Here is a 27,992-nt window from a genome sequence, read left to right as displayed (position 1 = left end):
TCCTGTTGCACACCGTGGTCACTTGATTGACAATGCTCCCCTCGCTGCTTCCTTCCTTCCCCCGTGTCATTCACCGGCTTCCCTACCAATGTTGTCTGCATCTCCTAAATGAGCTATTTTCACTGGAATCCATGTCCGTGGGCTGCTTCTGGGGAACTCGAATAACACTGGCAATGATGCTGAGGGACAGTAAAGATGCGGCAAGTGACAGAAGAGAGAGCAGGGTGATGACCATTCTGGAAACACCTGTCATTCTTGGCAAATGAAGTTTTTTTTAAAGATTTTATTTATTTATTTATTTATTTGTAAGGCAGAGTTACAGACAGAGAAAGGTTGTCCATCTGCTGGTTCACCCCCCAAATGGCCACAATGGCTGGAGCTGAGTTGATCCAAAGCCAGCAGCCAGGAGCTTCTTCCAGGTCTCCCACACAGGTGCAGGGGCCCAAGCACCTTGGCCATCTTCTACTGCTTTCCCAGGCCATAGCAGAGAGCTGGATCAGAAGAGGAGCAGCCAGGACTTGAACTGGCACCCATATGGAATGCTGGCACTGCAGGCAGAGGCTTAGTCCACTACACCACAGAGCCAGCCCCAAGATTTATTTATTTATTTGAAAGTCAGAGTTAAGGGGGGCGGGGGGGTCTTCCACACCCTGGTTCACTCCCAAGTGGCTGCACTGGTGATGGCTGAGCTATGCCAAATCAGAGTCAGGAGCTCCATCCAGGTCTCCCGTGTGGGCGGCAGGGGCCCAAGTACTTGGCCATCCTCCACTGCTTTTGTCCCAGGCCATTAGCAGAAAGCTGGATCAGATGTGGAGAAGCCAGGACTCAACCCAGCACCCGTGTGGGACGCTGGGGCCACAGGCAGCAGCTTCACCTGCTACACCACAGCGTCAGGCCTGAAGTCTTTATAACGGCCTCACACAAGTCCATAGGGAAGGTGCCTGAGGATGTCCATTGTGGTATTGTCGACAGTGGTGGGAAACTGTGCAGTCTAAATGTCCATGAACAAGAGAGTGAGAAATTAGAGGTGGAGGATATGAAAGATGACCGCATGGCAGTTACCTTCTGCAATCTGGCTACGGTGTCAGTTTTCTATACTATAATGAGCCTGAGGCAGGCTAGCTTTACAAGCAAAAGAGGCTTATCTTCACTCATGGTTCTGGAGGGTCAAGGTCCAGAGTAGACTGGCCCACTGGTTTGCCCTCTGATGATGGTGTCCTTGCTGGCAGGGTCCTGGAGCAGCACGTAGCAAGACAGGGAGCTCACTTGTCTCTGCATCTCCCCTCCTTGCAAAGCTACCGGTGCCCTAACGACCTAATCCAGTCTAATCAGGTCCCTGAGACCCCCGGCTCTGAACGCAATTGGATGAAGTCTCGAACCTCTTGGTGCAGTGCCATTAGTGTGCGACTTTGGCGAGTAAACTCCTGAAGCTTCCTTTTTCTCGGTTAGTGGGTGATATTCAAACTCTATATGTATTTTTTTAAAGATTTGTTTATTTAAAAGGCAGAGAGAGAGAGACAGAGAGACTCTTTCATCCTCTGCTTCACTTTCCAAATGACCACAAAGCCAGGAAGGAGCCTAGAACTCCTTCAGGTCTCCCATGTGGGTGGCAGGGGCTCAAGCACTTGGGCCATTTTCTGCTGCTTTCCCATGTGCATTAGCAGGGAGCTGGATCAGAAGCAGAGCAGCCAGGACTTGAACTGATGCTGTGTTATGGGATGCCGGCATTGCAGGCAGTGGCTGAACCTGCAGCACCACAACACCGACCCCAGCAGCCAGATTTTTAACAATAGCCATGGAATAAGAAAAAGAAAGTACAACACTGAAATGGTGCCATTCAAGTACATTAAACCCACAGCACACATAGTTGGAACACACCAACTATGGAAGGCCAGGTTCATTGTCTTTTTCATTCTTGGTTGCATGTCCCCCTCTCATGCCCCGGGGGGCACGGGGCTGTGTCAGGACACAGCTGCAGGTGTCTAGAGGGCAGAGCACAGCAATGCTGCTAGACATCCCAAACAGGACAGTCCAGGGCAAGGAACTATGCGGCCGACAGCCCCAGCACAGTGCCCGCCGGGAAAGGGCAAGTGTGGGGTGATGGCGTGAATGAGTGATGGCTGTGCTGAGCCTCAGGATGGGGTGCGGTAGGGATTCCGCAGAAGTCCAGGTCAGCCCCTGCGGGTTCCAGGAGCTGGCGTGCCTCGCCCTCACCCGTCCCGTGCTGGCCTTGGTCGCCTCCAGCCCGACTTCTCGCTGCTGCCCGGAAGCCGACCCAGGGCGAGCCAGGGAGATCCCCATGGGCCAGTGGATTTGCATGGTCAGTCCAGGGGAAACTGCTGACCATGACAGGGCAGAGGAGGTTCAGGACACAGTATGGGGGGATGGGCAGGGCATGGAGGCAGCGTGGGCTGGAAAAGGATCAGACTGGGAGAGAGGGGAGAGAGCCAGGGGACCCTTCCCGGCCTGTTTGGTTACTTGAAGGCGGCATGGATGCCCTGGAGGCCAGAAGTTGGCATTTTTGGTGTCTGCGATTGAAGTCCTGGGGGTTAAGCACTTGGAGTAGGAGGATGACCTAGGGGCAATGTGGGAACCCCGGGTTGGGGTTATAAATCTAGGAGTGGGGTCAGGGATAGAACCCTTTGAAGAGGGGTTGTTAGGACCCAGCAGGCTAAACACTGCTGGCAGTTCCAGTATCCCATATGGACACCTGTTTGAGCCCTGGCTGCTCCACTTCCGATCCAGCTCTCTGCTTGGGCCCCTGCACCCGTCCAGGAGACCTAGAAGAAGCTCCTGGCTCCTGGCTTCGGATCAGCCCAGCTCTTGCCATTGTGGCCATCTGGGGAGTGAACCAGCAAATGAAACTCTCTCTCTCTCTCTCTCCCCTCTTCCCTCCCTCTCTCTCCCTCTCTAATTCCACCTTTCGAATAAATCAATCTTAAAAAAAAAAAGAACGCATTGGGAAGGTGTTGGGGCAGTGGCAGGAGGGACGCGCCCCCAGGGATGGTGGATCCTGGGAAGAGCTGGAGGCCTCTGCCGGATGGTGACCGCGTTCAGGATGACCGGGGCGGTGTTCGGCCCCTTGGGGGCGGGGTTAGCCTCTCCCGAGCGCGGCCGGGGCGTCACTGCGCCCCCGGTGCCAGCAGGGGAGCTTGGCAGTGCTTTGCGCGCAGGAGGAGTCCTCGAAGACCGGCACGCCACCCAGAGGTCTCCCAAGTCCGTCTTCCTCTCTGCGGGCGGGCCCCCGAGGCCCGGGGGCTGCTGAGCTGGGGGGGCGCTCGAGCTGCGAGGATCCGGGCTGCCCGCCAAGCGAAGAGCGGGCGCCTAGGTGAGTACCGCGGGCGCGTCCTGGGGTCACCTGGCCAGGGAGGTGGAGGAGCTCCGGCTCGTGGGCAGGGCCGGCCGCAGATGGCAGCGAGGGGAGCAGGGGTGGGCAGTAGGTCCCCAGGGGACGAGCGGGAGTAGGGGGGCCGGGGAAGAACTCGTGCGGCGGAGGGAAGGGAGCCGCGCCCACGGAGACGCTGCTGGGGCTGCGCTTCTCTGCGCCGTCCGGGTTCCCCTTCTGCGGGGCAGGGGGAGTTATCACCCCGAGAAGGAAGGGACGCGGCCGCAGGGAGCGCGGGAGGGAAAAGCCCTTCGGGTTCCCGGTGCGGGTGTGTGACGGTCACGCCAGGCGGGCAGCGGCGCGGGCAGAGGGGCGGCTGGGCGGAGCGTGACGCGCGCCACACCCAGGCCAGCTGCAGCTGGGTCGCCGGCTGGGCTGGAGCCCGACCTTAGGAGGTCTGGGTCACCACCGGAAGCTCCTGGACAGCGACCAGGGGACGCGTGCCCAGTCCCGCGTGGCAGTCCTTGGGCAAGTCAGCCTCTCCAAAACGCGGCCACTGAGTCTTCCTTCCCAGGCCGCGCCGCTCTGTGAGACGTGACAGGGCAGTGCAATGGTTAGGGCCGGTGAGGCAGACTGCCTGCTGGGCCTTGGAGAAGAGGTCTGGCCTTTCTGTGCCTGGGTTTCCAAAACCCAGGATGGGGGCACACAGGGCAATCCAGGAGGAGCAACCTTCATCGAAACACACAGGATCAGACGGGATTTGGATTTCAGATTTTTTTGTTTAGGAATATTTGCGTTTACATATATGGGACGGAAGTCTGAGCACCAAGCTCATTTACATTTCATAAATACATTAAGAAAGCCGCCCACTTGGGGCAGGCGTTGGGCAGAGTGGTTCAGTCGTCCCTTGGGACAACCATGTCCCACATTCAAGTGTGTGGCTGAGTCTGGGTTCTGCTTCCAATCCCACTTCCTGATAATGTGGACCCTGGCAGGCAACAGTGATGGCACGAGTCCTTAAGTCCCTGTCACTTCTGCGGGAGACCTGGATTAAGTTCCTGGCTCCCAGCTTTGGCCTGATGCAGGCATCTGAGGGGTGAACCAGCAGATGAAAGATCTCTCTCTCTCTCTCTCTCTCTGCTTCTCAAATGACAAAAAAAAAAAAAAAAAAAAAAAAAAAACAAACCTAAAAATAAAAATAACAAATAAAACTGAAGCACCCCCCCACACACACACTTTGTCCTCTTTCTCTTTCTCTCCTTGCCCAGAAGGAAATGCTGTCATGGATTAATCCTTCCGTCTGTGTCTTTATTTTTTAAAAAGATTAATTTATTTATTTGAAAGAGTAACAGACAGAAAAAGAGAGGTCTTCCATCTGTTGGTTCACTCCACAAATGGCCACAACAGCCGAAGCTGGGCCAGTCCAAAGCCGGGAGCCAGAAGCTTCTTCTGGGTCTCCCACATGGGTGGCAGGGGCCCAAGCATTTGGGCCATCTTCCTCTGCTTTCCCAGGAGCATTAGCAGAGAGCTGGAGCAGAAGTGGGGCAGCCAGGACTCGAACCAGCACCCATGTGGGATCCTGGCACTGCAGGGGACAGCGTAACATGCTTCACCACGCCGCCGGCCCCCGGTCTGTGCCTTTATACATTTGGTGTACATCTCTGCATAAGCAATCCAGAGTGATTTCCAGTGTCTTCAAGAGCTACAGTATCTCCCCGTTACCCCCCGGAGTATGTTCTGAGGCCTAGGGGCTGCCTGAGCCTGCTTTCCTCATACCCAGCACTGTATGGCATCTCTCTGGCATCCCCAGACGCCAGCGCCATGCACCTGTGCTTGGAGGCCACAGTAAAATGTGAACATAAGCACTGTGATATCGTAGCAGTGTACCTGAGAGCCGAGACAGCTACCGAGTGGCAAGTCCGGTACACAGCCTGGACACGTTGGGTGATTCATATCCCAGGCAGGCTGGCGTGGGACAGACAAGGTGGGATTTCAACACGCTGCTCAGAACAGCTGGCAGTTTGAACCGTAAGACTTTCTTATTTCTAGAATTTTCCCATTTAGTACTTTCAGACCACGATTGACCATGGGTAACTGAAACCAGGCAAAGTGAGATCGTGGATAAGGGAGACTGCTGTACACGCCCTCCCGGTGAGAGCCTCCCACCCACACGCACTTCTCACGGCTGCGCTGTCCATGTCTTTCCAGGATGAGCCACAGAGGTGTCATTCTTCCCCTCTAACCACCGTGGCGCATCCAGCAGGCGGCCAGCTTACATGCTCATTCCCTGCAGATGGGCATTCAGGTCGCTCCCAGGTGTTCCCCACGACAAACAGCATTGCCGGGACTACCCTGGACAGGGGACCTGGGACCCTTGTGCAGCTGTTTCAGAGGAAAACACCAGGGCTCGGCGGCTTTCCACCCTTCCCATCACGTGAGAAGACCGAAGGCTCTGCCCCAGAGAGGGGGGAGAACCCGGCTCTGCTGGCCTCCCGCTGTCTCTAGACCCGTGGCCATGTGCCTGGCGTTTGGTAGGGACTCAAAAAATGGAAGCATGAGTTTTTTTTTGTGACAAACATGTTAGTATATAGTGCTGAATATATCATTTTTATCCTATGCATTTGCTTAGCGTTATATTGGAAGCATTTTTCTCCATCATTGAAATATTATTACATTTTAATGACTCTATAATATTCCATTGTTTGAAAACACCATAATTTGTTTAACCTTTCTAGCAGAGCACTCTTACGTAGTTTGTGATTTTAAAATATCCTAATTGAGCTGAAACGCACATATCTGTATTAAAATCAACCATTTAGTGCAGCACGTTAGGCCTCGCTTGTGACACTGGCATCTCATACTGGAGTACTTCCTATTAATGCACCTGGGAAAGCAGCAGAAGGCGGCCCAAGCACTTGGGCCCCTGCACCCACGCGGGAGACCAGGGATGCATTCCTGGCTCCTGGCCTCAGCCAGCTATGCCAGCTATAAGCTATGAAAAGAGCAGAGTGTGTGGGCATTGTGGCTTCAAGGACTCCATTTGTGGAGGACAGTTTTGGGGGCCGTTGAGCTTGGAGCACCCAGCAGGTCGGCATGGATGTTGCTTCAGCTGGCAACTGGCCCTGTCTCCTGTTCCTATATGCAGGCGGCTACCTCTGCACAGAGAAGCTTTGTGCCTCCAAGCATGAGCTACTCCAACGGCATCCCTCCCTTCGTTTTTTTTTTTTTTAATTTTTTTAAAGATTTATTTTATTTATTTGAAAGAATTACAGAGAGAGGTAGAGATGAGAGAGAGAGAGAGAGGTCTTCCATCCGCTGGTTCACTCCCCAATTGGCTGCAATGGCCAGAGCCGAGCTGATCTGAAGCCAGGAGCCAGGAGCTTCTTCCAGGTCTCCCACGTGGGTGGCCATCTTCCACTGCTTTCCTAGGCAACATCGGAGAGCTGGACTGGAAGTGGAGCAGCTGGGACCAGAACTGGTGCCCATACGGCATCCCTCCCTTTAAACACACGCTCCGGGGTGTCCAGGAGGCCAAAGGGCACTTCACTGAATTATTCAGCAGGAATTTATTGAGCAATTACTGTGTCCTGGTTTTACCCCCACGGATGGATCCGTGAGCAGAACAGAGTCCGCGCCGTCCTGTGTCTTAAACCGCAGTGGGGGAGATGAGCCATCAATCGATGGGGTGACATTCGGTGTGTTAGCTCAGGGCCTTTGAGAAGCAGACTCCCACAGATTAACTGCGCTAGAAATATATCACAGGAAGCCCCCAAGAGAATACGGGGAGAAACCACGAGAGGCTCGGAGAGCCGTCAGGTGGCAAGGCACAGCTGATGCCTGAAGAAGAGGAAACGGACAGAGAGAGTGGAGAAGGAGGGAGAGAAGGAAGAAAGGAGGTGTGGGGAGAGGGAAGGGGGAGGCACAAGTGTCCCAGGCCACGAGGGAGGTCTAAGGAGAGCCGGTCACAGACCCCTCCATGCGGGGCTGCCCCAGTGTCCCTGCCGTGCTCTGTGGCTGGCTGGAGCAGTCTGTGGGACAGTGCTGAGAGGGTCAGAGCACAGCTGTGGCCTCGGGTCGGTTATGCTCCCTGCAGTTGACCGCCGAGAGGTGCGGCCCCAGAAGGCCACAGTAAGATGCTGTGGGCCAAGAATGCGGGGAATGACGGGGACAGAAAGTAATGGGAGTGGGGGCAGCGGCTGAGGACAGGCCTCTAGGAAACTGAGATCTGCACAGAGATCCGCCGTGAACAAGCGTTTCTGGGTGAAGAATATTCCAGAAGGCAGCACATGCACTGGCCCTGCAGTAGAAGCGTGGTTCGCATGTTGGGAAAAAGCAAGGCGAGAGGTGTGCGTATGGAGAGGAATGATCTGGAGCGAGCTGGTGGGGACAGGTCTGCGAGGGTGAGCGGCCGTCTGAGCACAGAGGCCTGCCCCACTGGAGAGGGGTCGTGCTCAGGGGCCCAGCAAGGGTTCGAGCAGAGGGGTGTGGCCTGGTTGACATCTTTGAAGGTTCACTTATTTGTAGGAGGCAAAGTGTGGCTGCAAACCCAACTCCTTCAGACTTCAAAGTCACATCCCCTGTTCCCCAAACTGCCCTGGCCCCTGTCCACTCTAGAGAGAAAATTCTTCCCAGGAGGCTCACAGCTGCCCTGGAATTCTGGACTTGACTGGGTGGCCCCAGGGTAGTGAGCAGGCTAAGAATTCACTATGTGGTTGCAATCCTGCACCTCAGAGCTCACCTCCAGCTGAGCCAGGCAAATGGCCGGAGGCCTTGAGTTTGTCCTCAGTGTGTTGTTCTGTCATTCAGCGCCGTGTGAGCCCGGGCACACCCCTCCCCCTCCCTGGGGCTGTTCCTCCGTGTGTATAATGAAGGCAGTGATCGCCCGACTCTCCTGTTGTAAAATCAAAGTTCTGAGCCCTATAGAAAGAACGGAGGCCCCGAGAAGGGGAGGGCTGGGGTGGGAGTTCGGCATGAGAGCTAAGATATGAGATATAAGATATGAGAGCTTGGGATACTTGTGTCCCAAATCAGAGTTCCTGGGATTGAGTCCCAGCTCGGCTTCTGATCCAGCTTCCTGCTAACACACACCCTGGGAGGCAGCAGATGATGGTTCAGGTTGGGTTCCTGCCACCCACATGGGAGACCCAGATTCAGTTCTAACCTCCTGGCTTCGGCCTGGTCCAGGCCTGGCTATTGTGAGCCTATGGGGAGTGAACCAGTGGTATTAGGGACAACAGTCACTGGAGGAGGAGATGCTGTACTCAGAAGACGGGGAGCCGAGAAGAGCTGCAGTGCTCTGTACCCCGAAAGTGGTCTTGTTGGGGAAGACTCCCCCCCGGCCCCGCACGCCGTGGCTGAGCTGTTCTGAGAAGGGAAATTTCCTGTAACCCGACGGTCGTGAGCTGCAACAGTCTGCCTTCCTGAGCCTCCTGTTCCAGTTCCTCATTCCCCTTCCCCTTCATCGCCTGCAGCCTCTGGGGCTGACCCCAGGGCCTGCTGAGAGGCAGGAGAGCCGGTGGCCCACTCTGTGCCGTGGACCTCCATGCTCCCCTCTGAAAAATGGGATCATAACTCTGGTCTGCTCATTTCAGCCAGGCACGCTGAGGATTCTGGGAAGCAGAACCCAGTGTATTCCCTGCACAGATGTCTGTGGAGGGCCTGTGACGCGCTGGGCACCGGGTAGGCACAGCCACAGGACCACCGGCTTGACAGAACCCACCCGTCCCTGCCTACTAGAACGGCTCCAGTAGCATTTTTTTTAAAGAACTGTGCTATTTATTTGAAAGGCAGAGTTACAGAGAGAGAGATGCTCCATCTGCTGGTTCACTGCCCAAACGGCCACAACAGCCAGGACTGGGCCGATCTGAAGCCAGGAGCCAGGAGTCTCCTCCAGGTCTCCCACGTCAGTGCAGGGGCCCAAGCACTTGGGCCATCCTCCACTGCCCTCCCGGGCCACAGCAGAGAGCTGGACTGGAAGAGGGGCAACCGGGACAGAATCTGGCGCCCCAACCAGGACTAGAACCCGGGGTACCGGTGCTGCAGGCAGGGGATTAGCCAAGTGAGCCACGGCACTGGCTACCCATCACCATCTTAACCTCTTCTACCCATCGCTGTCATGGGGTAAGTGTTGCGGTGCAGCAGGTTAAGCCACATCCCTTATCAGAGTGCCTGGTTTGAGTTCTGACTGCTCCACTTCTGATTCACCTTCCTGCTAATGCATCCTGGGAGACAGTGGATGATGGCTCAACTGCTTGGGCCCCTGCCGTCCACATGGGAAACCCGGATAGAGTTCTTGTCTCCTGGCTTCAGCTTGACACAGTCCCAGCCATTGCAGGCATTTGGGGAGTGAACAGCAGATGGAAGAACTCTCTCCCTCTCTCTCCACTCTGCCTTTCAAGTAGATGAAAATAAATAAATAGACATTGTGTTAAACACCTGCCATCAAGGAAGTCTTTGTTATTAGTCATTTATGCTTAGGTATGAATTGCAGTCCCTCAGAGGAATCTCCTCTGCGTGGGACAGGACTCCTTGATGTTAAGGGGGCAGCAATCCAACTCAGACTGGCTCCAGCAGAGAGAACGGTTGTTGGAGAGTCCACGAGAGATCAGCGTCAGCCAGGCTGAGGTCTGGGTCTCTGATTCTGCGGTTCCTGGCTCTGCCTGGCTGCTGCAAGCCTCTTTGCTAGCCAAAGGCCAAGGGTGGAGTCTCATTGGCCAGGACTGAGTCACGTGCTCATCCCTGGTTCCATCACTGCAACCCTGGCTCACCCTACAGCCGGGGGTGCAATCGGTGCTACCCCGACCCGAAAACTGAGCCTGGGGAGGGAGCGTTCCCAAAGGACGACGGTGGCTGGTGGCACCGCAGGCGGAGACGTGGGAGTGGCAGCGAGGCGGGAAGAAGGGCAGCTGTCCCTTTCAGAGAGCGTCTCATCCCACATCCGACTTCACGTGTGGAGGCTGCAGGGCCCCACAGAGCCTGGGACTCGGCTGAGCTCACACAGTGAACTTGCGGCAGAGTGGAGCCCTGGATCCTATCCTTCACAGGCCTCGTGGAAGCTCCCAGAAAACCCTCTCGGGCCCACTCCACAGCTGCTCAGGCAGGCCCTGGCCTCTTCCCCTTGGACTTGACTATGACAGTGCAGGAGGAACCCTGGAGGCCTCCGCCGCCCGCATGGTGACCGTGGGAAGCAGCCAGGGCAGGCAAGCTGACCTTTCTCGTTTCCCTCCCACGCCGTGCCTGCAGAAGCCGGGGAGGCCAAGAAGAAGGTTTCGGGTTCTCAGAATCGCAGTGACCTGAGGAAGTGTCTTTACCCGTGCTCAGTAGTTCTGAACCCAGCAGCCAGAAGGGCTACTTCTGCCTTGGAGCCTGGTTTAGAACCACACAGGACAAACACGTGTGTGCAGATGATTCAAAAAGTCTTTCACATCCCTTGTTACACAGACTTCGGGCCAGGCCTGAGAAGCGAGCATCGCCTATCTTACAGGAAAGAAAAGGAGACCCCGAGAGGGGAGGTGACTTGCCCAAGGTCACGATGCCAGGAGGTGGCAGGACCAGGATCCAAACGCAGTATCTGACTGCCACATTCAGCCTTCATACCATTAGCTCGGTGGGTCTCAAATTTTGCGGTGCGTAAGAATTTCCTGCCAGACTGTAAGAGGTCCTCACTCGCAGAGCCGCTGGTGCATGCAGTCCAGAGTGTGGCTCAGGAATACAGAAGAGTCAGTGAAGTCGCTTTGGGTGCGAGTGGCAGAAACCCCGTTCAGGTTGGCTGGGGCAGAGTGAGAATGTATTTGCTCGGGAACTGGAAGCAGTCCCGGGGGTTTATAAGCTTCAGGCATAGCTGGATCCAGGTGCTCACACATACCTTCAGGAACTGCTTGGTCTGCATCCCGCAGCTCCGGTGTCTTCTGTGGTGGCCTCACTCTACAGCAGCCTCCTGCCTTCAAGATGTCAAGGCGGTGCCCAACAGCTCCAGGTTCCTGAATCTCAGTAACGGTTCTAGAAAGCTTTTTCCTAATGTTTCCAGAAAATTCCCAGGGCACAGACTCTGTGAGGCTCACACACCGTGCTTCCCTGTAGCTGAAGCAATCTTTGCGACCGGGGGTCGGGGGCCAGGACCCTCGGGTCAGCCAGGCCTGGATCCAGTTGCCAATCCTGCCCAGAAGGCTGGTTCCCCAAAGGAAAATCCAGGAGCTGGCACCAGAGGAGGGAAGGATGTCCCCTAGGCCGTGCCTCAGGCACCTGGAGACCTGGACGTCCCTGCCACCTGTTCTGGATTATTCCTCAGCGCGCTGTACTCGGCTGCCAGATCCAGCGGGAGAAACTGGATCCTGCCTGCCCTTCGGCCACCTTTTTATGAGAGCGTCCATGTAATAAGCCCTCTTCTGAATTTAGGGTTCAAAAATACTTGTTTCTGTCAACAAACTGCCATATTTCCTGGGATCTTATGGGGGTCGGTGTTCAAGTTTCCATTTTTAACTTTGCTACTAGGAGGCTCAGAGAGAAATCTGGTAGCAGGCCCACCCTGGGCTTGTGTTTGGGAATGTTTCCTTTCTGATTGGTAGAGTAACCCCTTCTGAGACTTGAAGGGCTCTGTCTGTGGTTTAAGGTTTTAGCTCCTTCAAATCCTTTTTGGAAATCAGATCTTGGAATGTTCTCGGGTCTCCCCAAATATTTATCTTTATTGGAAGCTCCCTCGTCTTCAAAAACCAACTTCTTATTCTTCTGCTGAATTGTTATAATCAGCAAGTTGCTTTGTCTATGAGCATATCAACAAGGATTTCAAGATGTTTTGCACTGAAATTAATCCTTTCATTCCATTTTCCATGAACTTGGCAAGCACCCTGCGAGACTCTCATGTGACAAAAACGAGTCGGTAGTCTTCGTGTTTGGCAGTTTGCTTTTTCACCCACTAAGAACCTCCACAACTGCTGCATGGCCCAGCTATCTCTCCTGTTCCCTTAGAACTTTCCATAGGACACAAAACGCACTACTGGGGCCACTGTTGAGGCCCAGCTCGGGAGAGTACGTGCACTCATAACACTGTGCGGCCGTCACCACCACCACCTGTCTCCACAGCTCTCATCTTGTAAAACTGAAGCTCCACCCATTAGGCAGTAGCTCCCCATTGCCCCTGCCCCCAGCTCCTGGTGACCGCCATTATACTTTCTTTCTTTTTTTTAATGTACTTATTTTATTGAAGGATATATATATATATATATAGAGAGAGAGAGAGAGAGAGAGAGAGAGATCACCCATCCATTGGTTCACTTCCCAAATGACTGCAATGCAAGGGCTAATCCAGGCAGAAACCAGGTGCCTGGAACTCCATCCTGGTCCCCCACACGGGTGGCAGGGACTCAAGCACTTGGGCCATCTTCTGATGTTTTCCCCGCATGTTAGCAGGGAGCTGGATCAGAAGTGGAGCAGCTGGGACTCGAACTGGCACTCTGATATTGGGTGCTGGCATCACAGGTGATTGCTTAGCTCACTGTGCCACAGCTCCGGCCTCTCACGATTCTACTTTCTGCACCTCCTAAGGGCCTCTTTGATTGTGGCTTTGGGAAGTAATTTCGTATGTCCAACCTTCCCTTCTCAACTTGGTCCCTGGAGCACAAACCACATGCTGACATTTTTACTTCCCAGCACAGTGGGAGTGGGCTGGGCGCGCATTCACCACCTCTCTGTGCGTGCGCTCCCACTGTGCACTGGGCCGGCACCAGGGGACATGGTCATGAGCAAAGTAGCCTTTCCCGTGCAGTGATGAGGGAGCCGTCCTGTGTCTGCACTGCCTGATCAGGAGCTTTGAGCCACACACTGCTACCACGCCTGCTTGGCGAGGCATAACGGCCATGGGCTGTATGTGTAAAATATGCTGCAGTGGGGTTTGAAGACCTGGGACCAAAAAAAATGCATTGGGAAAGGCTTTGGCCTAGCAGTTAGGATGGTTAAGGCTCCTGTGCCCATACTGGAGTACCTGAGTTCAATTCCCAGCTCCAACTCCTGGCTCCAGATTCCTGCTAATACAGCAGTGATGGCTCAAGTAATGGGATTCCTGCCATCCAGATGGGAGACCCGAATTGAGTTCCCAGCTTCTGGTTCCAGCCTGGCCTGGTTCCAGCCTGGCCCATCTCCAGCCATCGTGGGCATTTTGGGAATAAACCAGTGGATGGGTACACTCTCTCTCTCTCTCTCTCTCTGTTTCTCAAATAAACAAATTAATTAATAAGGTAAACAGAAATGGTTGTGGTCAACATTTATGTAGAGCTTCCTGTGTGCTGGGCACTTGGACATTCTGCAGCTCACCTGGTGCCCACCACCCCCTGGGATAGAACCACCACCACAAGGCCACTGGGAACATGTAATTCAGTAACAGACTGATACTTCATGGGTGCTCCATATGCATGGATTGGGAATCCTGTAGCTCACAGCTACAGATCAGTGGCTGCTCAGGGAGGCAGGTGAAGCTGCCCTACATCACAGAGCAATGCTCTTCCCAGAACACATTTCCATTGATAATTATAGATAGATAGAGAGAGAGAGAGATAAATAGAGAGATGGATTTATTTTATTTGAAAGGCAGAGTGGGGGTGGGATATGAGAATCTTGCATCCATTGGTGTGTTTTCCAAATGGCTGCAATGGTTGGGCCAGGCCAGAACCAGGAGCCAGGAACCCCATCTGGGTCTCCTATTTGGGTGGCAGGGGTCCAAGCACTTAGGTCGTCTTCCACTGCCTTCCCAGCGCATTAGTGAGGATCTGGCTCAGAAGCGAGGCAGCCAGGACTTGAGCTGGTGCTCCTACTCATATAGGATGCCAGCGTCACAGGCTGTGGTTTAACCCTCCGTGCCACAATGCTGGGGCCTGAGCAAATATATGAAGTGTGTTATAATCGTATGTCATGTAAACCTACACCAGATGTTATTTAATTTTCCCAGAACTGTGATACATATTTCATACAAATCAAAGGGAGATGTTGGTTTCAGATTCAAACGCAGGCAAGTACATTATGAAACAGTGGTTCATGGTGATAATGCCCAGATTAATGGACAGCACCCCAGCAGCCTGAGCGTGTCCCTTACTCTATTCACTAAGTGCAAGCGAAGCAAAGGCCACTCAAGTCTTGAGGTGGGAAATCATCCCGCTCCCTGCCAGGAAGCACAAATCCTGGCAAAGGAAAGGAATCCATTTTCTTCTTCCAAGTAACTCTCCTAAGCTTAGGAACTTGGGATTTTTTTTTTCTTAAACCATAAACACATGCTTTTTTAAATTTTTGAAACTTTACTTATTTGAAAGGCAGAGCGATAGTGTGCTCACACATGTGTGAGAGAGAGACTGATCAACCTTCCATCTACTGGTTCACTCCCCACATACCCATCGCAGCCAGGGCTTGGCCAGGCCAAAGCCAGGAACCAGGAACTCCACTAGGGTTTCCCATGTGAGTGTCAGGGGCTCAAATACTTGAATCATCATCCTCTGTCTTCCCAGGATCGCATTAGCAGGAAGCTGGATCAGAAGCAAAGGAGCCAGAACCTGAACCAGGCACTCCTACTAGGGACGTGGGCTTCTCAGGCAGTGTAACCCACCGTACCCTCCTGTGCTTTTCAGAAACAGGATAAGTATAGCTGAGTGGTAACTGCTTTAGGAGAACATGGCCGTCGTGCCGAGATGAGGGAAGCAGCCACCTCCTTACCTAGGTGCTCAGAACCTGCCTCCCCCGCCGATCCCTGCGCCTATCTGGAGGACAGACGTGAAACAGTTCTGCCGCTTTGGCAATGCGCTTTGACTCTCATCAGGCAAACGTGTTTTCCTTACGCATCTGAAGTTAGTGCAACTGCAGTGTGTGAGTTCCACCTGCACAACGTCCCCCAACCCACCCTCTTCCCGCCTCCTCTCACCGCCTGCACCAGGCCACTGTCATCTGACTCCTGGACAGCTGAGGCAGACACACACACACACACACACACACACACACACACGCTGCTGGGTTCTCTGCCTTGCTCCCTACAGTCTGTCCTTCCCCTGGCTACCAGCGGGATTAAAGTGCAAACTGAACCCTGTCATTCTCTGGCCAAAACCTTCCCATGCTTTTCCACTATCCTTAGGATAAAATCTACAGGCCAGCATTGTGGTGTAGCAGGTAAAGTCACCACCTGCAACACTGGCATCCCATATGGGTACAGGTTCGAGTCCCAGCTGTCCCAGTCCGATCCAGCACCCTGCTAATGCATCTGGAAAGGCAGCGGAGAATAGCCCAAGTGCTTGGGTTCCTGCACCCACTTGGGAGACCCCAAAGAAGCTCCTGACTCCTGGCTTCGGTCTGGCCCAGGCCTGGCCCTTGCAGCCATTTGAGGAGTGAACCAGTGGATGGAAGCCCTCTCTCTCTATCTCTCCCTCTCTCTCCCCTGGCTCTTTCCTGGTGTTTCCATCATCCTCATGACTTCTTCAAATAAACTCCCCTTCCCACAGGTCCTCATACCCATGGCTAGGACAATTTATCAGCTCTGGGCCAGCCCTGGGGCAGGTGTGGACATGGGGAAGCCTGGAGGGAGCCAGGGTGCATGAGCTCTGGGTGGGCGGAGTGTGTGTGTGTGTGTGTGTGTGCGTGCAGGGGGCTGGAAGGGGCAGTCAAGCCAGGGGCCTCCAGTGCCAGCCTCACAAGACTCCCGTGTGTGGGGCTCTGGGCAGCCAGGGCTCACTTCCCTTCTGTCTGCCACAGGATGGGGTGCATGAAGTCCAAGTTCCTCCAGGGTGGACGCAAAATCTCAAAAACCGAGCCCAGCACGAACCTGCACACAACTGTGTATGTGCCGGATCCCACATCCTCCATCAAGCCGGTGAGTAGAGGAGGAGCCTGGCGTCCTCCCCGGCCCTGACACTGCCCCAGCATTGCTCTTACAGCCTCTTGCCCGCCCACGCTGGGCAGGATGAAATGGAGCCAAGTAGCCACCGGCAGAGCCCTCACTCTCCAGGCAACATCTCCAGGATGCTTCCAGGGCCAGGAAGCCACTTCCCCTTGTCCTGCCTGCAGCCCAGGCCTTGGTCCATCTGCCTGGGCTCCACCAACTGGGTCTCAGGGAACATCACAGGCCTCCAGCTGGGGCAGTAGCAAAAGCGGTGCTTAGCGTAGAGAGTGGCCAGACAGGTGGAAACCACAGCTGAAATAACGGCGGTAATGGTAGCATCAGCATCACAGTGAGAACAGCAGCAGCTGCAGTGAGAGCAGTAACGACAGTAAGGAGACGCCATCAGTGGACTACCACACCGTGCGCTCTACATCAGCTTGGCAGCAGGTGCACGGCAAGAGCAGAAAATGAGATGTAGCGATGTTAGTAAAATTTCTTTGTGTTTTTATTTTTTTTAAAGATTTACTAGGGCCAGCTTTGTAGAGTAGTAAATGGGTAAAGCTGCCACCTGCTACGCTCCACTGACCATCTGGCCCCCTCCTGAGGCGCCTGGGAGGGCAGCGGAAGATGGCCCAAGTATTTGGGCCCCTGCCACCCATGTGGGAGACCCGGATGGGATTCCTGGCTCTTGGCTTTGGCCTGGCCCAGCCTTAGCCCCTGAGGCCACTTGAGGAGTGAACCAATGGGTAGAAGACCTCTCTCTCTTTCTCTCCTTTTCTTTCTCTCTCCTTTCTCTTCTCTCTCCTCTCTCTCAATCTCTCTCTCTGTCACTCTGACTTTCAAATAACTAAAATAATCCCCCTGCCCCCGTGTCCCCCGTGACCTGGGCTTCTGGCCTCTGATCTTCCTGCTCTCTCCTAGGTCTGATGCCTAAAACAGGACTAATTCTGGAGGACAAGGGAAAGGTCACCTCCTCCGTCTAACACTGGGCCTCTGGGAAGACGGCCTGAGATTCCTGACCGTCCCAGTGGGCGGTGTCCCGAGTGGGCTGCAGCCTGTGGACCTGCAGTCACTCTCTCTGCTCCACTACTCACCTCTGTGGCCCTGGGCCTTTCTGTGGTGGGGACCCCAGGTTCTCAGAGGTCCCCTGGTTAGTCACCAGGGGTTTCTTCCCTGTTTCTGTTTTTTTTTCTGAACATCCGATTGAAGTGATGTAGTTGTGTGCTCCTCAGAGAAAGGGATTCCAGACCAAATCCGTTTGAGAGGGGTGAGCTTTTAGCCCAGTGGTTATGACACTAGCTAAGATGTCTGCATCCCACACAGAGGACCTGGATTCCACTCCCGGCTCCAGCTCCTGACTCCAGCTTGCTGCTAATCCAGACCCTGGGAGGCAGCAGCTGATGGCTCAATTATTTGGGTCCCTGCCACCCACCAATGGCAATGTCATGGGAGACGCAACTGGAATTCTAGGTTCTTGGCTTCAGCCTGGCCAAGACCTGGCTGTTGCAAGTATTTAGGAGTGAACTAGCAGATGGAAGATATCGCTCTCACACTCTCTCTCCTCTCTCCCTTTCAAGTAAAATGAAATAATTCTTATTTCTTTAAAGACGTATTTATTTGAAAATAATTTTTAAATAAAAAATTCCAATTACAGTTAAAGCTACAGTATCCATTGACCGGTGCTTCCCTCCCCAAAGGCATCACCTGTTGTCAGTCTGGTGTGGACCCTTGCAAACCTTTCTCCGTAAATTTACACGTGAAAAATATTTAGGGCAGGTGTATGCGTGTTTTATGTAAATGTGTTGAACGTATCATTCTGTATAAGGTGCTTTCTTCACCCAACAGCGAGCCACTGGGGACAGCTGTGATGGCAATGAGCCTCAGCCTCCCCTTTACAGCAGCCACTTCAAGCGCCACTGTTGACATGGCCACTCCCATTTGGATGACATTTTGGTTCACGTACATGATGGAGTCTTTAGTCATGGCTCATGTGCATGGACCTACAGTTTCTTCAAACACACCTTAAAAACACTGGTCTGGCCCAACCCTCTCACTGTGTGTCGACGGAAAGGGTCCAGCCAGCATCTCCCAGGATGTCCAAGGCCAAAGGCAGAGGCCACTCCTCAAGAAAGCCAGATCCCGGGGGGTGGGGGGTGGGGGTGGTGTTTGGCTTGGGGTCCAGACACCAGCTAAGAAGCCCACGTTCCGCCTCCGAGTCCTCAGCGCTGGCTCCTGACTCCAGCTTCCTGCTAGTGGGGATCCTGGCAGGCGGTGGTGACAGTCAGGTAACAGAGCTCCTGCCACCCACGTGGGAGCCCTGGCCTGAGTTCCTGGCTCCCAGCTGTTGCAGGCACTTGGGGAGTGAACCCCTGAGTGGGAGTTCTCTTTGTCTCTGTGCCAGAAAGGAAGGGAAGAAGGGGAGAAGGAGGGGAGGTGGGGAGGGAGGAAAGGGGGAAGGAACAACCACAATCAGAGCTGCGTGGGTCTTTGGGCTGGCTCTTTCTTTAACTGTGCTGGGCAGCCTCAGGCATGTCCCCGGCCCTCTGTGAACCTCCCACCGAGGTGTGCAGGACCGGCGTAAGATGCCCCTGGGCTTCCTAGTCAACAGAGACCTTCCACGGCCTCTCACGTGGCCACGTTCACTCCCTGCCCCCTCTCTTCCCCGCAGGGGTCCAGCAGCAGCCATGACAAACCCCCGGGACTTGCAGAGGGTGAGTATCCAGGCCCCAGGAGCCATGCGGCTGCAGGGCGTTCACTCAAGTTCTTGGTCTGAGACCGAGGCAAACTCCCAGTCACAACCACCCCGAAGACCCCCCTAATTTATCCCTAACGTGCTTTGCACGGGCTACTGTGTGCCTATAACACGGTTTAGTCACATGAACAAAACACAGTTAACTCTTGGGCCGGTGCTGTGGCTCAACAGGCTAATCCTCTGCCTTGCGGCGCCGGCACACCGGGTTCTAGTCCCCGTCAGGGCACTGGATTCTGTCCCAATTGCCCCTCTTCCAGGCCAGCTCTCTGCTATGGCCCGGGAGTGCAGTGGAGGATGGCCCAAGTCCTTGGGCCCTGAACCTCATGGGAGACCAGGAAAAGCACCTGGCTCCTGCCATCGGATCAGCGTGATGCGCTGGCCGCAGTGGCCATTGGAGGGTGAACCAATGGCAAAAGGAAGAATGGCAAAAGGAAGACCTTTCTCTCTGTCTCTCTCTCTCTCTCTCTCACTGTCCACTCTGCCTGTCCAAAAAAAAAAAAAAAAAAAAAAAAAAAAAAAAAAAAAGCACACAGAACACACAGTTAACTCTCAATTCCACCCTCATGTCGAGTGTGGGGAAGCCTTCTGTGTCTGTGTACCAGTGGGTCCCGAGCTGGGTGCCAGGGACCGGGGTGCTGTGGGCTCACCATCCTATGTGTGTCCCTTGTCACCAGGTTCTGAGGACATCATTGTGGTTGCCTTGTTTGACTACGAGGCCATTCACCGCGAAGACCTCAGCTTCCAGAAGGGAGACCAGCTCGTGGTCCTGGAGGAGTGAGTCCCACCCCCCCACCACCACCACCAGGACACAGCCACCCCCAGGGCTCCACTACACTCCCTCTTGCACTTCAGTGGGGAACCTGGTGGACCGGCTGTCTTACTCTGGGTGTTGACGACCAACAAGAACCCAGTGAGACTGGAGGAGGAAAGGTCTGTGTGCGTACCAGGGGTGCGTCCAGGCAGGGAGGAAGAGTGAACGCACGTCCCCAGGATGTCTTCCCGAGGGCTCCATGGTCACGCTGCAGGTGCGCCTGCGAGCCGGGCGCTACCAGAGTGGCTGCGCAGTCAGACACCCTGGGATCTCTGAGTGTGCCACCTCCAGTCTCCCACAGCCCTCACCATCCGTGGGTTTCGTGTCCAGGAGCACTGGGGCCCAAGAATGGGAGTAGCCATGCCTGGCCCTTGAGCCCCCTCACCCCACTCCTACTCTGGGCTGAGCTGAACCACAGGTCTCCCACGGGCACAGGGCCCTGCCTTGGGTTTGGCTGGTAGGGCCAGAGCTGCAAGTACGGAGGATGGGACTGGGAGATCAGGGCCAGGGCTTGACCGCAGACCCTCTGGTGTGCAGATGGGGCTGCTGCTGAGACCCTGCCCCTGGTCGTGGGCACACACTGGGGCTGAGAAAGCCTTGGCCCTGCCCCTCACCCAGTGGCTTCCTGGGCATAGGTGGTTTTCTGGGCCCAGGCTATGGAACTGGAGAGGGCCCTTGGTCCCTGACCCTGTCTCTTCCTCCCGTCCCTCAGGTCTGGGGAGTGGTGGAAGGCTCGTTCCCTGGCCACCCAGGAAGAGGGCTACATCCCGAGCAACTACGTGGCCCGCGTTAACTCTCTGGAGACGGAGGAGTAAGTAGTGCACTTCCTGCCTTCCAGAAGCGTGAGCAAAGCCAGCCTTGTTCCCGCCTCAGGACCTTTGCACACACTGTCTGGGCACTCTTCCTATCCCAACGGGTGGTTCTCAAACTGGAGCAGGCGTCAGCGTCACTGGAGAGCTGGTCAAGACGCTGGTTTCCAGTGCTGCTGCCTGGTTGAGAAGGTGTGTTTCTAATGAGTCCTCGGGAGAGGCCGCTGGCCCAGGCCCTCGTCCTGGGAGCGGCTGACCTAAACGCACACGTCAGTCCTCACGATGCACACACAGCTCGGGGATCAGGGTGGGATGGACTCGCCCTGCCTCCCACCCTAAGAAATAGACAATACTTGCAAGTGTTCCTAAATAGGAGTGGCATGGAAGGACACAGGCTGAGGAGCGGAAGTCTTCCTCCCAGCCTGTCCCCAGCTGGCCACTTCCCCTCCCCAGAAGCGACCAGTTTCTAGAGCCCCCAAGTGCTGTATACTTGTACAAGAAGGTCAAGTTTGCACACGTGGTGGGCGCTGTCCACACCGCTGCCTCGCACCTCTGTGCAGCTCTCCCACACTGCACTTTTTCCTCTGCCTTCTGCAGTGTCCATCCCTGTGCTGGTCCCCGCGTCAGCCACTCCTGGTCCCGTGCTCCTTGTGTGCACGTTGTTTCTTCCCTGTGCTAGGCGTGTGAGATGATCTACTTCCTGGGGTGGGATTTCCAGGGGCACAGTTGTTCCTAGCTGAGGGGTCTTCAAAAAGTTCATGGAAAAGATGTATTGCATGGATTTCAAATTTTTTGCACCAAAATAAGTTTATATTTTAATTCCATCTTTCCACAAATTTTTAAATTCAGTTTTTAAATTGTTATTGATTGATTTGAGGGAAATAGAGGGAGAGTGGGAGAGAGTGGGACAGAGAGCAAGCTCCCATCCTCTGGTTAACAGGGCCAGGCCAAAGCCAGGTGCTGAGAACAGAACCCAGGTTTCCCACGTGCGTAACAGGTACCCGGCTACATACGTGAGCCTTCGCCGCTGCCTCCCGGAATCCAGTCAGCAGAAAGCTGGAGTCAGGAGCCAGTGCCAGGAGTCAAACCCAGGCACTCGGGCCTGACGTGAACATGGGAGTCTACTGTGCATCTCCACTAGGCCAGAGCAGCCCCCTCCACAAACTTTCCGAAGTAGTATTGTGTACTTTCACACCGCGGACTACTTTACCAGAGCAGGGATCACCTGACAACACGAAACCAAGGGTGGCAGGTGTGCAGCACAGCCCCGCGGTTGAGCTCGGGCTCCGAACTTAGCCTACCTAAACTTGAATCCTGCCTCTACGACTTCCCAGCTGTGTGGCTCCAGGCAGGTTACTTGTCCTCTCTGTTCTCAGCTCCCTCTCTATACAACGGGAATAACAAAGGTGACAATTCCCTGTTGTTGAGTGGATTAATGAGATCTTGATGGATAGTAGCTGTGTTTGTCTCCGTTTGATCACAGAGGAAGTAAGTGCTCTGGAGAGCAAGCGACTTGCTCAGAGTCACACAGCAGGCGGACAGACACCCAGACAGAACAAACGAAAGTTTCCAGGAGGGGCTGGCACTATGGTGTAGCAAAGCCGCGACCTGCAGCACTGGCATCCCATATGGGTGCCAGTTCGAGTCCCGGCTGCTCCACTTCCAACCTGGCTCTCTGCCACGGCCTGGGAATGCAGTGGAGGATGGCCCAAGCCCTTGGGCCCCTGTACCTGCATGGGAGACCTGGAAGAAGCTCCTGGCTCCTGGCTTCAGATCAGCGCGGCTGCAGCCATTGCAGCCAGTTGGGGAGTGACCCAGCAGATGGAAGATTCTCTCTCTCTCTCTCTCTCTCTCTCTCTCACTGCCTCTCTGTAACTCTGAGTTTCAGATACATAAATAAATCTTAAAAAAAAAGTGTCCAAGCATTTTTTATTAATTTTTTGAATATATAATTTTTATTTTTGTATTAATTTCTTTTCATTTTATTTGAAGACAGAGAGGCAGGAGAGAGAGAGAGAGAGATCTTCCATCTGCTGACTCACTCCCCAAATGCCTGCAGCAGCCAGGAGCTGAAGAAACCAGGAGCCTGGAACTCAGTCCTGGTCTCCCCCATGGGGGGCAGATAGCCAGCTGCTTGAGCCGTCACCTTCTGCCTTCCAGGGCGCACACTGGCCAGAAGCCAGATTGGAAGTGGAACTGAGACGTGAACCAGGCACTCTGAGGTCACCTAGGCAGTGACCTCACAGCTGCACCAAATGTCCACCACCCTCGCTCCCAAGGTTAAACTTCTTCGCAATCTTGCATTTTAGCTGAAATTCATGCCGACTTTTTCTTTGTCTTTGTGTGTGCAGGGGATCGATCGTGAGGCTAATGGAGCCCAGGCCTACACTCCCAGGGACCCCCAAGGCCCTGACATGGAGCCTTCTGGCCATGCATATGCTTGTGAAATTGGCAGCAGGTTTATGGCCACGTGTTGAGACCTCCATCTCTTCCTGTCTGTCTCCCTACTGCTCACCCTGAGCGGCACCCTGCCATTGTAATGCTGTGCTGTTCGTCTTAAGGACAGCCCTGCCCCTCAATCTGTGTAGGCTTCAGTTTCAGCCAACTGGATGTGCCTCTGCTACAACATCTGTTTCAATATGTAAAGAGTGGCTGTCTTCCCCAGTCACTTGGAGTTAAGTGATGCCTCGGGAAGCCGGGCCCCCAGTGCCCTGTGCCAGCTGCCCAGCCCTCGGCACCCCAAGTTAATGCCTGTGCTTGCCCCCAGGTGGTTCTTCAAGGGCATCAGCCGCAAGGATGCAGAGCGCCACCTCCTGGCTGCCGGTAACATGCTGGGCTCCTTCATGATCCGAGACAGTGAGACCACCAAAGGTGACAGCACCCGCCCGCCTCCTCCTGCCCCCTCCTACCCCCTCCCACCCAGAGAAGGCTAACAACTCCAGCAGGCTCCTGCTCTCACCGCCCTGACATTCTGTGCCTGGCATGGCTCTTCCCAGCTCCTGTAGCTGTTCTGGTTAACGGAAGCAGTCCCTGGACTGCTTGTGTTTTTCAAAAAGACCCATCACCATAGCTCTTGTCCGGCCGCCTGCTTCCTCCCTCCCTCCCTGAGGACACAGGGCGGGGTGAGGCTGCAGGAGGAGACCCACGCCAGCCCAGTCTCTGTGACTCTGCCTAAAGTGCTCCTGGGAGGCTTCTGGAAACTTGGCTGCCAGGGGACGCTTCCTGGAACTCCCAGGTGGCTTCATGCTGGGTGGCTGCACGGGAGGCAAGAGCAGGGCCTGAGAAGAGCACAGTGCACCCGGGTGTCGGCTGAGGCCTGCTGTACCGAGCGGTGGGCATCAGTGGGCTTCTGACCTCACAGGCAGAGTGCCCCATACCGAGATGTTTGGATGCAGACAAATCAGGGATGTTGTACAAAGTCTGACCTCCCAGCACCTTGAAGCGCACGGTCTGGGGGAGGTTGACTAGAGGCCTCTTTGGACCCCAGCCTTCCGATCTGGCAAAGCCTGCGTGTGGCCAGGATGATGCCACTCACAGCGAGTGTCGCAGGTCAGCGAATGCTCAGCCTTTACTTCCTCCCACCCAACAAGCCCCCGGGGAAAAGAAATGAGACAAAAAGGGGAAGCCACGCGCAGCCCAGCACTGGGGCAGCCTGGACACTGGGATGGAGAAACCACTGCAGCTCTATAGGGTGGGAGGGGCCCTGGTCCACCTCCGTGGCCCTCTGTGGTGGCAGGTGTGGCTGATTTCACAGCACTCGCTGTTGCGTCAGGTCCCTGCATGCCATCCTGCTGCTTCCCGGATTCTGCCTCACCCCCACCCAGCATCGGCTGCATCAGCCTCTCCTGGACCAGGGCTCAGTGGCAAAGGGGGCCCTGGAGCCAGCTGCCTGGGCTATAGGTGAACTACTCACCTCTCTGCCCCTCGGTTCCCTCGTCTAGAAAATGAGGGTAGTTATATTCTAAAGCCTCTACTTCATGAGGAAAGTCATTGTATAGAAGCAACCTATTTCCTACAATTATAATTCATTACGGTAAATATTAATGCTATTCACTCATTGTTCATTTGTGCAGGGTGCTCAGGACCGTGCCTGGCACAGTACTCATTCAACAATTTAAACCTCTCCCAAAGCCAGGGACATCTGCTAGTACAGTGGCCGAAACTGAGGGACAGAGGCTAGTAACTCGCCCGAGGACACACGGCCGTGGTCCCGGGTGGACAGATCCGTGTGCTGCTGGTCTGGGTGGTAGCAAGTGCACTGGGTTGCTGTCACCACTGGCTCAATGGAGTCAGACGGCGTATGTCTGTGATTTTACAGCGGCAGAGCTCAGCGGCCTGACCTCACAGGCTCAAGTCGAGGAGTCGGCAGGGCTGCTTCCTTCTGGAGGCTTCGGGAGAGAATCCATCCTTTGTCTTTGCAGCCCCCAGAGGCCACCTGCACACCTTGGCTTGTGCCCCCTTCCGGTTACTCCCACAACCCTTGTCTCCGGCTTCATATGTGCTATCTCTAACTTTGACCTTGCTCCTTCCAATAAAGGTTAGGTTCAGGATAGGCTCCCACCTCCAGATCCTTCATCCCATCTCACAGTCCCCTTGACCACGGGAGCTAACACAGTCTCAGTTCCGTGGGTTAGGGCACGGAACGGCCTTGGAGGACTGTTATGCAGCTGGCCACAGCACATCCACATTTCAGTAACTGGATTGGATTTGTTGTTGCTTATGTGTCTATTTGTTTCTGAATAGTCTGACTTTTTACCTAACTTGTGTGGTATCCTGGCTGTCTCTTAGATAGATGATGATGATAGATGATAGACAGATGATGGATCAATAGGTGGTAGATGGTGATGTTCATAATAATAATGAAAAAGATGATGATGATGGCTAACAGTTACCTAGAAGCTATGTCCCAACTACCTTCCATTCCTTCCATTACCTCTTTAATGATCGGGCAGTGTGACGGGTGTGGAGGCGTGATAATACCTACTCCCACTTCACAGATGAGGAAACTGGGCAGAGAAGGGACTTAGTCACGTGCCCGGAATCTCACAGGTGGACCCAGATGAGGACCCAAGAGCCCGACTCCTCAGCCACTCCTAGCTTCCTGCGCTCTTGCCCGGGTGCCCAGATGGCGGCGGCTGTGGCCGCCCGGGGTGTTGGGGGAGGGTGTCGAGCTCAGGCGAGATGGCAGGCCTCTCAGGTGCCACTCTGAAGGGCTTCTCCCGGTCCGCTGCAGGGAGCTACTCCTTGTCCGTGCGAGACTACGACCCGCAGCAAGGGGACACAGTGAAGCACTACAAGATCCGCACCCTGGACAGCGGGGGCTTCTACGTCTCCCCGCGGAGCACCTTCGGCACCCTGCAGGAGCTGGTGGCCCACTATCAGAGTGAGTGCGGCCCAGCCACATCCCCACACCGTGGGCCTGGCTCTCGGGGATCCCGGTGCCCCACGGCCACGAGGCCTGCTGAGCTCTTCCCAACCCTCCCTGAATGAAGAGTCACTTTGGCTTCTCCGGAAGGGAGTGGGGAGGCAGCCAGAGGCAGAGGCCGCCTCCCGTGATGCTCTGCTCTCTTGGAACTGGCCCTGATGGTGGCAGTCAGGGAACAGTGACAGATGTGGGGGACCAGACTCAGCAGCCTCGGCGGGGGGGAGGGGGGCCCTGCCTGGCTCGGAGCTCTCTGCCCGTAGCTGACCGGGGACTCTGTTGCAGAGCAGAGAGACGGGCTCTGCCAGCAGCTGTCAGTGCCCTGCGTGGCCGCAAAGCCACAGAAGCCATGGGAGAAAGACGCCTGGGAAATCCCACGGGACTCCCTCAAGCTGGAGAAGAAGCTTGGAGCTGGGCAGTTTGGGGAGGTCTGGATGGGTAAGGACCCAGGGCCAGAGCGGGAGGGGAGGGGAGGGAGGGGCTGTGGTACTGTGGAAGGCTGTGCAGGGCAGAAGGGGCCATCTGAGCCTAGCCACGGAGGCATCCAATAGCAAACCACCCAGTGTAGACCCTGATTGGCCTTTGAGGTCAGCCCAGCTGGGGTCAGATCCTCCTCTGGGAAGCTGGAGTCCCAGATGAGGAATCCTGTCCCGCACACGGCGTTGGAACCGTCCACCCGCTGGGGGTGCAGCTAACCAGAGGCCTCTGGGGATGATGCAAATACAGAGTGGGGGACAATGGCTTGGAGGCCTCCGGGTGAACTCAACGCTGGCAGCTGGTGGACAAGCTCCTCCGAGCCCCTGCCACGGGCCAGCACTGTGCTAGGACATTGTGGGCACCAGGAAGGCACTGTACACACCCACTGTCTGTCCCCTAATCTCTTGGGAACAGCAGTGTCTGCTTCCCAGGGTTGTGGGACAGACAGTGTGGCTGGTTTGGGCCTGGGGCTCCCCTCTGGGTTAATACTCCACTGGGCCCATATGGGAATGAAGACATTGCTTCCGGGGACACACAGTTTGGCCTCATAAAGTAAGCTTGAAACTCATGCCTTGACATTGAGAGAGCTCTCCCATGCGTTGGCTCACTCCTCGAGTGCCTGCAGCAGGTGGGGCTTAGCCAAGCTGCAGCCACCTTGATCTTCACACTGCTCTTGACATAACGCCAGACTCATTGTGCCCCGTAAGGTCCGACAAGGCCTGGCTTTGCCCGCTTTTCCACCTCTTCATCTACCTACCTCACCCTTGCAAGATCAAAGTGAGGGGAGGGGTGACTTAAGTGGTGTTTTGAGGTCATTTTTAGATCTGGCAACAGCCCCTCACAGGGAGCGCTTATCATCTCCACTGTGTAGATAAAGTGTGCGCAGCTAGGAGGTTGTGAACCAGCCTTCCAACCACATCTGTCCAAGCCAAAGCCCATCCGCCCTTCCCTCTCTAAGGCTGAGGTGGGCAAGGAAGGCTTCCTGGAGGAGGCGCGTCTGCAGCAGGGCCTTCCAGGGCTGTGGGAGGGGACCACTGGGCTCTGACCCCCTTTACCTGCTCCCTGCCCCCTCCAGCCACCTACAACAAGCACACCAAGGTGGCAGTGAAGACCATGAAGCCGGGGAGCATGTCGGTGGAGGCCTTCCTGGCAGAGGCCAACCTGATGAAAACTCTGCAGCATGACAAGCTGGTGAGGCTGCACGCGGTGGTCACCCAGGAGCCCATCTACATCATCACGGAGTTCATGGCCAAAGGTGCTGGGGCCGGGGGCTGGGGCTGGGGGCTGGCCCGCTGCAGGCCGAGGTGCCTTCGAGATGCCCCCAGCGTGGCTGGAGGCTTTTCTGACGAGGACTCAGTGAGCATTTGACTCTGCAGCATGGAGTGAAATCAGGCCATCGGCCCTGAGGGGCAGGGAGTACTGGGGCCCCAGGGGAAGGGGTCCCTCTGGAAGATGAGGGGAGAGGCCTCCAGGCTGCTCCCCGGGGCCATGGGCGCTTTCGTGGCCGGGGTGACTCTCTTCCTCTGCGGCCACCATCCCTGGGTGCACCAGT

The 27,992-nt window shown here is 55.2% G+C and overlaps 1 protein-coding gene across 1 annotated transcript in view; it reads left to right on the top strand.

Moving 5' to 3' along the window:
• The first annotated feature begins 3,106 nt into the window (after positions 1 to 3,106).
• HCK (HCK proto-oncogene, Src family tyrosine kinase) overlaps positions 3,107 to 27,992 on the top strand; it is a 41,585-nt gene continuing 16,699 nt past the window's right edge. Inside the window, exons 1-9 of the mRNA XM_008256153.5 lie at positions 3,107 to 3,328; positions 16,043 to 16,160; positions 18,838 to 18,880; positions 19,596 to 19,695; positions 20,445 to 20,543; positions 23,309 to 23,412; positions 25,775 to 25,924; positions 26,249 to 26,401; positions 27,516 to 27,695. Of these exons, the coding sequence (XP_008254375.1) occupies positions 16,044 to 16,160; positions 18,838 to 18,880; positions 19,596 to 19,695; positions 20,445 to 20,543; positions 23,309 to 23,412; positions 25,775 to 25,924; positions 26,249 to 26,401; positions 27,516 to 27,695 (946 nt within the window). The 5' untranslated portion in view covers positions 3,107 to 3,328; position 16,043. The remainder of the gene's footprint in view (positions 3,329 to 16,042; positions 16,161 to 18,837; positions 18,881 to 19,595; positions 19,696 to 20,444; positions 20,544 to 23,308; positions 23,413 to 25,774; positions 25,925 to 26,248; positions 26,402 to 27,515; positions 27,696 to 27,992) is intronic.

Source organism: Oryctolagus cuniculus, chromosome 11 (assembly GCF_051225735.1).
Source record: "Oryctolagus cuniculus isolate XC-2025 breed Fujian yellow rabbit chromosome 11, ASM5122573v1, whole genome shotgun sequence".
Lineage (NCBI taxonomy): Eukaryota > Metazoa > Chordata > Mammalia > Lagomorpha > Leporidae > Oryctolagus > Oryctolagus cuniculus.
The sequence above is the reverse complement of the archived record's forward strand: the minus strand, read 5'-3'. Positions and strand labels throughout refer to the sequence as shown.